This window comes from Heterocephalus glaber, unplaced genomic scaffold, assembly GCF_053883595.1.
Source record: "Heterocephalus glaber isolate CG9 unplaced genomic scaffold, H.glaber_assembly_v1.0 deba00001555, whole genome shotgun sequence".
In the NCBI taxonomy this organism is placed as follows: Eukaryota; Metazoa; Chordata; class Mammalia; order Rodentia; family Bathyergidae; genus Heterocephalus; species Heterocephalus glaber.
In genome coordinates this window covers 17,220,743-17,232,464 of record NW_028258346.1, presented here as the reverse complement: position 1 = coordinate 17,232,464, position 11,722 = coordinate 17,220,743, and the positions used below count along the sequence as shown (strand labels likewise).

At 47.2% G+C, this 11,722-nt stretch overlaps 1 protein-coding gene across 1 annotated transcript; it reads right to left on the bottom strand.

Moving 5' to 3' along the window:
- Nucleotides 1–5,509: 5,509 nt before the first annotated feature.
- On the bottom strand, nucleotides 5,510–11,500 carry Ccn3 (cellular communication network factor 3). The gene is made up of 5 exons (XM_004850211.3): nucleotides 11,317–11,500; nucleotides 11,000–11,225; nucleotides 9,675–9,926; nucleotides 8,595–8,809; nucleotides 5,510–5,888 (listed from the first exon to the last, which is right to left on the bottom strand). The coding sequence occupies exons 1-5, from the start codon at nucleotides 11,398–11,400 to the stop codon at nucleotides 5,592–5,594; spliced, it is 1,074 nt and encodes a 357-aa protein (XP_004850268.1). The 5' UTR covers nucleotides 11,401–11,500; the 3' UTR covers nucleotides 5,510–5,591.
- Between the last annotated feature and the right edge of the window lie 222 nt (nucleotides 11,501–11,722).

Here is an 11,722-nt window from a genome sequence, read left to right as displayed (position 1 = left end):
ACCACTGAGCTAAATCCCCGGCCCTAGATGTTATTTTTATATTCAAACGTGCATGGATATCTTAAGTAGAAGTCACAATTGACCTGAATTTTTAAAAGAAAATATGACATTCCACATCAACTTTGTCCTGAAACATCAGGTTTCTGTAGCTGGTCTTTGAGATAACAAGAGCTCAGGGTGTTGACCTGTTTGAAATCCAGTGCTGGAAAAGTTTGAGAAGCAACATGGGAAGCAGTGGGGAGAAAAACCAAAGGAGGTCTCTGGGATGGTGGAGTGAAATCGAGTGGGAGCTAAAGGTGGAAGTGAGGAACAGAGATACAGCGCTGTGGCTGCAGTGATAGTAATTGTCCCAAGTCGAAGATCAAGACCCAGGAGGAGTGCTCAGCCCTACTGGGGACAAAAGGATGCTGGTCAAGAAATCTTCTTAAAGAAGGTGAATTTCAAGTATTTTCAGGACCGCGATATGAAATTTGAGGAGATAATGTAGTTTTGCTCTCCTTTTGGGGGACTGGGATGCTCTCCAGATTAACAGAGAAGGCCTCACTGAGCTTTCGGCAGAACTAGAACTTCCACTTGCTTGGCCTTCCCGGGCCAAGGCCTTCAAGGGTCTCGTGGAGGCCGGGGTTCATCAGGAGGAAGCTGGGTCAATGCAGAGCTTATTGACCCACATTTAACCCAAGCTAAGTACTCTGTAACCTCTTCCAAACTTCTGAATTTATGTTACAAACAGAGCCTGCATTTTGGATTTTGCTCATAAAACATAACTCCAAGGATTATAAAATATTTATTCCAGGCTCCTTCCAGAACTGGGAAGTGGGGAAAGAATAGTGTTCCTTCTGTGGAACCTTGTCATTAGAATGGACCTCTCCTGTTTTTGCAGAGTTCCCTGGCTGCTGCTCAGACTTTCATTTTCTTGTCCTAAGGAGAAAGAGCCACATCCTTTAGGAAGACTGGTGCGACACTGTCACCCGAACCCTTTACACCTCCCAATTATGCCTGCAACAGTTGGTTTAAAGTACCAGTAATTTACAGCCCCCCCGCTGGAAGCCTGGAGGGAATTCTTCATTGTTCAGAGTTCAGCAAGTGCCAGCAGTGTTACTGAAGTGGTAATTGAATTTCATGAACCCTCTGTGGTCATGTCAGCAGAGAAAGGTCTACAAGAACCATGTGAGGTGGATATGATGAATACATTTCCAATAATAATGGATCTTCAAACAAGCTGCATAGCATGCAGCCAAAAGGACATACTGGTTTGATGATTTGACTGATGATATTGAGCACTGTGGAGTGAAACATGTCCAGAAACAGCGACGTGCACCTACAAGGAAGATATTTGGAGAGAAAATGAACCACTGCTCAGAAATCTCTACCAAAAGTTTTTTGATAATCTCATCAGGTACAGATGTGTGTATGACAAATGTCTCCTCGTGTTGTCAGAAATGTCCTCGTCCTGTTGCTAATTGAATCTTTGTGTGGAAAAATCCCCAAATAATTTCTGATGATAATTTGCAATGAAATGTACCTTATCACTATACCGGGAATTCAGTGCTTTCAAATGATCTCAACAGTCTAACTACTTTGCGATGCTTTTGCTAAAAGGGAACATTTATAGTTTGGGAACATAGCACAAAAATGAGAGCTGTTGGAATTGTTTTGGTTGCTGAAAATATACTTGGCCTCCGTAACTGTGGCGCTGTGAAAAGGAAAGCACTTTAGCTCCCAACTTAGCAGACCCTGAGTTGAGCCCCATCTCCTGCATTTGCTGTGTCCTTAATAGGTCACTGACTTCTCTGAGTCTCTATCTTTCTCTGTAAAAATGAATCAGCAACGCCTGCCTCTGAGCACTGACTCAATAAAACTAGGGGCAGCGCTTGGTTCTGCTAAAGCTTATTAACAGCTGTCATCTACAGGCCTACTGAGTGCCAGGCACAATCAGAGGCTCATGAGCACACATTAACTTAGACCACCATGCAGTTAGGATTTAGGCTGATCAACCCATCCCAGGTGCCTGGGACAGAACTGATTTTACAACCAGAAAGTCCTGAGTTTCCAGAACCAACTCAGACAAGGAAAAGTAGACTGGACCTGTTGGTCACCCTATCGTTTCCTAGCCACAAACACTGAAACTCGGGATTGTGCGTATCACTTCGTACGCCACATTCGAGAAAGACCAAACCCAGTACTCAGACCCAGGCTGGCATCACCCTCCCGCTGTGTTTTCTGCAGTCTGATCTCTGTCCACCCAGTCAAGATCGCTTTCCTTGCTGTATTACTAGGATGTCCTGAACTTTGTGAATATTTGTACATGAGACCACATTCCCCACCCTGTAATGGTAATTTCTGGAGGGGGTGTGTGCATCTGTGTATGTTGAACAGTGAGGAGTCGAGAGTGAACCTGAAAATTTAAAAACCTAACATTCATTTCAAAGAACATTCTATCTTTTGCCAACACACAAGCCCTCATTCTTTCCTTTATTCATGAGTTTGACAGGTTTGTAGTGAGGTCCTGCTGCATGTTCGGGATGCAAACACCGAGACGAGGGTAGGAGTTGCTCATGGTGGGATGCAGAATCAGCCGTGCAGTCAAGTGCGAGCCACGTGGGTCTTCTGTACGGCTGCAGGTTTAGATCTGGCAGCTTTGTCTCTGGCACCAGCTGCTTCCCCTGACCCAAAGGCTTTCTGTCTTCTTTATTATTCAGCCCCAGTGTCACATTTTCAGGAACAAATTCTCAACTCTCTGAAGCTAAACTAGCTACCTACAAATCCTCCATGTCACCTTGGATTATTTATTCCCTATCTGATATTTATTCTTTCCACTTATTCTCTGCCTTTTGCCTGCCTTTCTCAACAGGGTGTAAATACCAGGAAAAAGGCACAACCTGTTTCTCTTATTCTTTGTTTTATTCACAGCTGTGTTCTCAGAACCTAAAACAATGCTAGGCTCACAGAAGCAATCAGTAGGTATTTGTTGAATGACTAATACAGATGAATTTAGCATTTTGGGCACCGGAAGAGGAAGTTAGGGTCACAGGTTCCAGGGTACTGTGCTTGGAGGATCATCGCAATTCAGCCTTCATTTTCTTTCCTGGTTATAAAGATATTATATTTTCAGAAAGTTGGTAAAGAAATCATAAAAAAGGAAACAATATGAGACTGACCTGAGATAATCACCAATAATATTTGCTGCATTTCATCTCCTAGGTCTCCTTTGATTAATGCTCATGGATATTTGTTTTGAACAAAAATAAATCACTCTCCACAGTTCTACCCTTTTTTGTGTGTATTTTCTTGCAATATTACTTCTTACACTTGCACTTTAATGATCATTTCTCATCATAATATATATAATATCTAGCCAAATTTATCTAGCCAAATCTATATTGTTGGATCTTTAAGCTTTTCCAATTGTTTTTTTTTTTGCCATGATGAACAACATGGTGTTGATGAGCCCCAAAGATAGATACTTCTGACCCATAGACCCATGTGGTATCTTTTTACTTTTTGGTACCAGGGATCAAACTTGGGACCTTGTGCTTAGGAGGCAGGTGGCGGAACCACTGAGCTAAATCCCTGGCCCTGTGGTATCTTTAGATGCAATGAAAGTTTGAATTCAGAATCCTCTAGTTTTACTTTTTTTTAAAGAGTTTTTTGAATAGTAACTAGGGACATGAAGAACATGTACTCCATAGGCCATCTTGCAAATGAACAATGTATGTAGATAAAGCACTCTGCACAACATAGGAGTGCCATACATGTTAGACACTCTTTATGATCATTCCATGCAAATAAGCTCCTAGAAGGCCATTTTGTTTTCTAATTTACTTTAAAAACAAAAACTAGATCTACAGAAGGATAGGAAGGGGGCTACATGGCACACATCAGGACCAGGGTGATGCTTGCTTTTCCTTGTACTTTCAGTCCCTGGTTGGTTGAATCTGCAGATGCAGAACTGCTAGGTATGGATGTGCAGCTCTGTGGTTCCCCTGAGAATGGACTGACCCAGGCAGGGTTAATGGGTTCAGCTGGGAAATTGGGAGGCCAGGAGCCTTTTAATGAGATGAGGAAGTCCAGGAGGTGAGTCTTGCCGGGTTAGACAAGAAGTTCGGATTTCAATCCATAGACGTGTGGTGGTTGTCTGGGGAAAGATGATCAGGCCAGAAGGTGAGGTTGGTATGAACGGTGTGGAGAATGGGCGAGGCCTCGGCAAAGGCGATCACCTAACAGCAGGAGATGTCTTTTGTTTCCCTTTCGAGGAGGAGAAGTTATGAGCTCGCCCCGAAGAAGCCATCTGGCTTTCAGTAGGTGCTACAGATCGATGCTTTATTTAATTCATAAATTTTTATTTTCAGTAAACAACCATACCAACCTTGGAAGCACAAAAGTAGTACCAGAGTCACAGATTGATAACATCATGCTTTTTAGGTCTTATCCGACAAGTAGAGACATTAAAAAGAATATTTTACAAAATGCATAACTTACATTTTCATAAATACTTTAAAGGAGATAAAAATGGAACACATGGTGACATTGGAGGAATGAATAGCCTTAATTTTGCAGCCTATCTTATAAGCCTGACCTCATAGATACATGTAAGTATGTTTATGTTGTTTGTGTTTTCATAATTAGAGCCCAAGGATGAATTTGGGACATGTCTAAATACTATAAACTCTCACAAAATTTGTGATCTTTCGCCATCACAATCATGTTGGTTTTGTCTCCCTTTTTCTTCAAAATTCCACATAAAGCACATGGGAAAGTCATCAGAGGTTGTAATCAGTGCTCTGAGCCTCAGTTTACTTACTGATGAGAGGATCCCTGCTGATCTCTTTTGCTTCTGCTGAACTAAAACACTAGTGAGCCTCACAGCCTGCAGTATACAGAGGTGCTTGGGCTTTGAGGGTCCAGTCATTTAGGCATTGGGAGTTTCTGTTGAGCTTCTTTCTAGAGGAAAGGAGTCAGTTTATCTGAAGTGGAGGAAGTACATAACCAGTCACTTAATTAACAAATGCCTCACTGCTGTAGGTACAGCACATTTCCTAGCATACAGGTGAATAGAATAACAGCTTCTGGACTTCATGTTGAAGAGTTGTATGTTTCTTGGGGTCTTGGCCTTCAAGTGCAGAGCTGACCTATGCCTGAAGGAAGCCCAGTGGGAAACCAATAAGCTAAACCCCAAACATGGTGAAATATTTGTATGATGACATGTTCAGTATGGTCCTAGACTTCACCATGTCATTTACTACAGTGACATTTTCTGGGAATTGCATTAGTGCACGACAAAATAGGATGAGTGTCACGTGATAGAGTCTACAAAGGAAATCATATATCTGACTTCTTAAATTTATAGAAATTTGCATTTGTAATAAACATCACAGGAAAGTAAGTCATTCCTAAGCCATATCCTGAGCTTCCCTGGATTCCAAGTTTACAGTGGGAATACCTTTCATTAAACAAAAGACAGATACATGTGAGCTCATATGATCACAGAAAAATACACAGCACTCAAGTATTCAGCAATGGGTCTTCATTTTTCCTCTTATATTCATTTGATGGGGGGTCAACAGCAGCTAGTTTGCCACTGCAGGCGTTTCTTATATTTCCCCTCCACTGGCCTTCAGCTCCGGCTGCTGGAGGAAAGCCTCATTGTTCTGGGGGCAGTTGGTGTGGCAGGTGCAGGTGCTGATGACCATGACTGGCTTCTGGACGGCCTGCCCTGGCGAGCACTGGAACTCCACCTGGACAGTTTTGGTGTTGTGGGGAGTGCAGCACCGGCCGTCGCTGCAGACCCCGCAGAACCTGGGCTTGTAGGTGAGCAGGCTGGTGCAGTTCTCGTACCGCAGGTGGATGGCCTGCAGTGACTTCTTTGTGCGGAGGCACTTTTTTCCCTTCTGAGAAAGAAGGAAAGAAGCGATGCATGGAATGGTTATCATTTTTCTGAGAACTATTTTACGGGCATGGGAAACCTTCTAGTTGCCCTCCGAGTATCCGCTGGTCTTACTTATTTGCTAAAAGAACATTAATTCGTTGGGCTACGTGGTCACTAAAGAGAGCTCCTCCCCCAGAATATCTAAGAGCTTGGAATGACCTGTGACAAATCTGTGGTCAATGATAATACAAACTGAAAAGAATTTGAGAACTCCTTTGCCTTTTGAGCAGGCACAGTTCTTTACTGCTTCCTATATTCATTTTCTTTCCTGCCTGGAATGTGAACACGGTGCCTAATTGTGTGTAATTATCTTTTGACCTTGAGGGCACGAAAGGGAAAGGACATGTATGATAACAAAACCTATCTTTGCGAAACTGCTGTAGCAAGTTTTTTTTGTTTTGCCAAATGTCTTTTAAGTGTTACAAAGAGAAAGGGAATAAATCTAGAAGGAACAGCTGCCCAACTTTATAGATCAGAAGATATTTAGTATTTGGATTTGTCTGATGAATAGCCCATTCCTTCTATTGTACGACGACCTCGGGAAATTATAAGACAACGGGACGTAAGGTTCTTCTCCAAGAAGAGCAAGTAAGTAGAGAATTTAGCGAACAGACAGTGAGGAGCCTGGACAATGATGATTCAGCAAAGAACCGTCTCATTTCTCATTTTGCTGCACTTCTCCACTCCTTGTTTCCGAGGCACAGCCTATAGCTGGTTATCGGTCAGGTTCAGGACCTTCCTGAATCAGAGGCACACGAACCCTGGTGTGCATCAGAACCACCTCACGGTCTGTTGGGCCTTGGGTCCAAATCTTTGCATTTAGTATTTACGCTGTGGCCACAGATGTGCGCTTCTTATAAGTTCTGAGCTGCTGCCGCAGGGGCTGGCCTCTAAGAACTACTGTCTCAGGGTTAAGAATCTCTTGGAAGTGAGGAAGAAAGACTATTATGCTAGTACTCCCTGTACATTCCAAACATATTTCTAGAACCTTTAGGAGATATGTGCACTATAAATAAACAGCTAAATATACACCTTCCGGTATGAAGTGGGGTGCAAGAAAGAAATACAAACTTTGTGAAAAGAAACAATAGAAAAAGCCCAGTTTTACAGACGTGAGAGCAAAACCTTACTTAGTAAAGAAGTTACTGTGCCCTTGAAAATATTTTAAAGCTTCTTGTTTCTCCCTTTTTCTGTTTGCATGTTTCATGTTTTAATATTTAACACAGATTCTTGTCAACCCTGACAAAAAGTTAGAGACCGGAACACCCCTGCGGTGTGTGTGTGTTGTGTGAATGTGTGACTGCTTGTGTGGGTGAACCTGAGCACCTATGTTATGTGCTTTTCCTGGGTGGGTGAAGGCTCATCTTCTAGGGTTTGGTCTTACAGCAAAGGTGTTTCTAAGGATTCTTTCTAAATTGGTAGAAGAAACATAAAGTTAAGATGGGCTGGAAGAAATCCTAGAGCTAAGTGGCCATTATATACTAATATGACCACTAGGATGTGTATTTTCCCAGAAAGACAAATTTTAAGAGATGATGACTAATGTTAGCATTGTACTCAATCCATGCTCAGCTTAGGGTTTAGTCACTCTACTTAATCCTCACAACAAGCTTGAGGTGTATACTTTTTTTTCTTGATAATGGGGAATGAACTCAGGACCCTGTGCTTGCGAGGTGGGTGGTGGCACCACTGAGCTAAATCCCCAGCCCGAGGTGGATACTTTTAATGACCCCATTATATGGCAGCAAGTTGAGAGAATCACCCAGGACCACACAGCTAATTCACTGTGCTCGAAGGTCCTGAAGCCAAGTTGTATGGCTCTGGAATGGTCCCCTAAGTACAGGAAGGGGACGCTGCCTTGGTGGAGATACGTAAACCTTGAATTTCCAGGGGGCATTTTATTTAGGCCTTGGGTTTGTACAAGGGCCCGTATAATGGCTCAGTGTGGCGGTTGCATTTCTGGCATGGGCTCTGGTAACGGGGCCTGAGATGTCACCAGGGGCCAATCAGAGCTTCTGATCTCCATGCCTTGCACAGAGTTAACACAGTCAGTTGACAGAATTCCAGCAAAAGAGAAAGAAATGCACTGTTTAATTTGGCTCATGATGCTTTATGCTGGCAAATGGATTATTTCCACCAAGCTATTAAAAATAAGGACAGTCACTCCCAGACACCTATTCATGTATTCATGACCAATTGTTTACCTCACAGCAGGTCGGGAGCTGGGCATTGTGGGCTGAGTGAGGTGGATGCAGCTCCCATCCTGCTGTCTCACCCAGTGTGAACTTAAGTTCAGGGGTGAAGGAAACTGTACCCTGAATCCCCCCTCTCTAAAGTTGTCCATGTCTTTCAACTTGAAGCCAAAAGTTCTCTGGGAGTGGAAGGAGATTTGTCAGCCATTCTTGATTAGGGAAAAGTATTTTAGTTGCCTGGCCTATCCTCCTTCCTGTGGATCTGCTGTGAGTTGCTTGGTATTTAAATATAGTGCATTAAAAAGGAAAACTGGAAGGCACTCAGCCTGGATTTGGGAATCGCTGTGTCTTTTCTCAGGAGTGAAACACCCTGCTAGCCCTGACCTCTGAGTCACCTGGGGCCACGGGGACTTTGGAGGGCTGGGCTCCAGGGAGTCCAGGCCGCTACCCTCCCGGGGTTTCCTTCCAGGTCCTACCTTCTCTGGGGGCTGCTCGGGCTCTGCTTCACAGGGCCGCACCATGCAGAGCCGAGTCTGCTTCACCATGTCACACTGATGGTTCCTGTTGGTGACCCGGCTGGAGAGGCCCATGCCGCAGCTCCTGGAGCATGCGCTCCACTCCGTGGTCTGCTCAATGCAGTTGATGCTGGAGTCGGAGACTTCGACTCCCACTGTGGCTTCTGGCCTGTAGGCTACGGGAGAGGAAGAGAGAGCTCTTGGGTAAAATGCGGGACCTCCAAAGGTGGTCCCTTAGCCAATGTTAGAAAGTGGATCTTGTCCAGTTCTGCATCCTGTGTTCCAAGGGCACAGAATTGGATTTATTTACAAATCCCAAACAGGAAATGCAAAGCTGACACATCATAGGATTTGAAACCATCGTTGTGTGGGATGACTGTTCACCTGGCCCTAAGATGCTTAGGACAACTTGCCTTTAAGAAGCTCAGTAGCTTTAGGAATACGGAATGGTGTAACACCACCAACTATTCCATAAGCTGCTGTGCTTTCAACATGTGATTTTGGCAGTGCTGGAGATTGAACCCAGAAACTTGGGCATGCCAAGCATGTACTCTACCAAAGAGCTATACCCTCAAGCCTTCTCAACATGGGATTCTATATATAAAAAAGATTATGATAAAAATTTAATTTTGATGAATAAATAGAACTAGCCAAGTCAAAATAGCTGTAAAAGTAATATTTTTTTTCACTAGGTAGAGGCTGTTACACACACACACACACACACACACACACTTCAGCTCTGGTTGCAAAATATTCTGTCTCAACACTTCATATACAGCGCATGGGGATATCTCTTCTACGTGGCAGTTTTCCTATCTGTAAGGCATGGCTGATGATTTCTGACCTCAGAAAGACTGTAAAACTTGGGGTGCTCCCAATATAAATAATCTGGCTGAAAATGGTATGTAAAATATTCTCTACTGCCTTTTGCGATCCCCCCAAACTATGTCATTTATAAGATAATGCAGAAAGAATGACAGGTTCTGAAGTGATAGTGGAGCCTTTACTGGTGCTGTGACCACACCTAGTGTTGTTTCTCACCTGGAAGGGCGAGGCTTCCCAGAGTCCCCTCCTCATTTGGGCCACAAGTCCACTTCTCACAGCACTCTCCAGGAACCGCCACTTTCCTGGGAGCCGGGCAGTCGGGCCCGGGCAGCAGCACGTCCAGCTGGCAGCGGGGCACGCAGCCGATCTGCCCATCTCTGCAGGTGCAGTGGTACTGGCAGTTGGGCTCGAACTTCTCTCCGCTTCGGTAAATGACCCCGTCGAACACACAGTTGTCTCCTTCTAGCGCTGAAAGTTTGAGGGAGCGGGGCGGAGAGGGGAGAGGAACAAGAACACGAAGCATGGGAGGAGCCTTGTAAGACCTGGAGGACGCGTTCCAAAGCCGGTCCTTTCCAGTCCGGGTGATGAGGCTTCCCCTGCACCTCCGGGGGAGAGATGTTCTCCCAGAGCAAGGGGAAGGCCCCAGAACCGTCTGGCTGCCACCTTCTCCTCGACCTTTGCATGAGGAAAGGTACACTGTAAACTCCCTATACTGCCATATAAATAAGCCGGCTCGTTAATGACTTTGAGATCCCCCAAACCTTTTCCAATTATAAGATGGAATAACAGTTGTGAAGTGACACTCCCAAGCCCACGTAGCTCTTGTTGCCAAAGATAAAGTCATTTTTGCAAGAACCACCTTAGATTCTTCTACTGGGGTAGCTTAAACTTTAAAAAGAAAAAAAGTGCAGTTCATACTCTCCAAATAGATTAACTGTTCAGACTGGGACCAGTTAGGGTTTCTTGGCACTGAAACGCAATAAATCATCAAGATTCTGGTGCTCAGGGAGGGTAGCAGGGGCCGCCTCCGCTGCAGTGGCCTGCCTCAAGGGAAATCGATCCCGAGTGGATTAAACTTCAGGAGCCTGGATTGGCTGGCTGCCCGCATTTTATCCTTCTCGTCGCCCAGGCAGGGGTTACATCGTCCCCTTCAGGAGACCGGGAGCTGCACTTGGCTCCAAGCGGACAATTACAGGTGTGAAAGCAAGCCTGTGGGGGGCGCAGGGGGCAGGGACGGAGCGCTGAGTAGCCCCCAGCCGCTGTGCCCCCAGGTGTCCCCTAGAAGTGCCCGGAGGAAACAGTGTCCTCGCCCTCCACTCTACCCTGTCTACTAGGTTCTTATCCAGGAGGCAGGTGGTGGACGCTTCTCTCTCCCTACACGGGCAGGTTTCCTCTCTGGCTTCCGGTGCTCCCAGGACCAGGCGTGACCCAGACGAAGAAGCGGCCCTAACCTCCAGGCCTTATCGCGTTTGCGATCACGACTTGGTGGGGCACTGAAGAGGAGGGAGGGAGGGAGGGAGGGGACACGCGGGCCGCGTTACCCATGCAGACGCCGGTCTGGTTGCGCGGGTCCGCGCCGCGGTCGCAGTAGAGCCCGGCGCTCGGGTCGCAGGGCGCCAGCTCGGAGCAGCTCTCGCCGCGCTGGCGGGCGCACGCGGGGCAGCAGGCGCAGCCGTCCAGCACGGCGCGCACCCCAGGGGCGCAGGAGGGTGGCGGCGCGGGGCACTGGCGCGGGCACGGGGAGGGACAGCGCGCGGTGGCGGAGACCTGGGAAACGGGGCGAGACAAGGAGACCCTCAGCCCTCAGCCGGGACGCGGCGGGCGGAGCGGGCCCGGGCCCCCGGGGCGCGCCCCCTACCTGGCCCAGGAGGTGGAGGCTCAGGACGGCCAGGCAGAGGCTGCGCTTCTGCCCCCGGTGGCTCATGCTCTGCGCGCTCCGCATGCTCAGGCTTCTCCTCGCGCCCGCGGACGGCCGGACTCTGCAGGCGGGGCTCGGCACCGGCACCGCGCGCCCAGGTCCCCGTCGGGCTGGCGGCGGCGCCACCGCGCGGGGTTTATAGGGCGCGCCGGACGCCCGCGGTTGGCTGCGGCTTGCTAGGAGGCGGGCGGGCGACCGCCGTGTTGCCATGGCAATTGGCCGCGGCTGCTCTCCGAGGGCGCGGCGCCGGCCGGCGCGGGCCTGCGTGTGGCGACCGCTTCTCCCAGAGCGCCGGGAGCGGCCGGGTGCGGCCCGCGGGCGGGACCCGGCGGGCGGGCGCGTGGGA

Bases quoted from the DNA above. Each gene is read 5' to 3' on its own strand.
- Ccn3 (XM_004850211.3), bottom strand. From the start codon at position 11,400: ATGCGGAGCGCGCAGAGCATGAGCCACCGGGGGCAGAAGCGCAGCCTC. The intron at 11,226-11,316 runs GTAGGGGGCGCG...CCCGTTTCCCAG, and splicing joins GCCTCCACCTCCTGGGCCAG to GTCTCCGCCACCGCGCGCTG. The intron at 5,889-8,594 runs GTAGGACCTGGA...CTTCTTTCTCAG, and splicing joins CCGAGCAGCCCCCAGAGAAG to AAGGGAAAAAAGTGCCTCCG.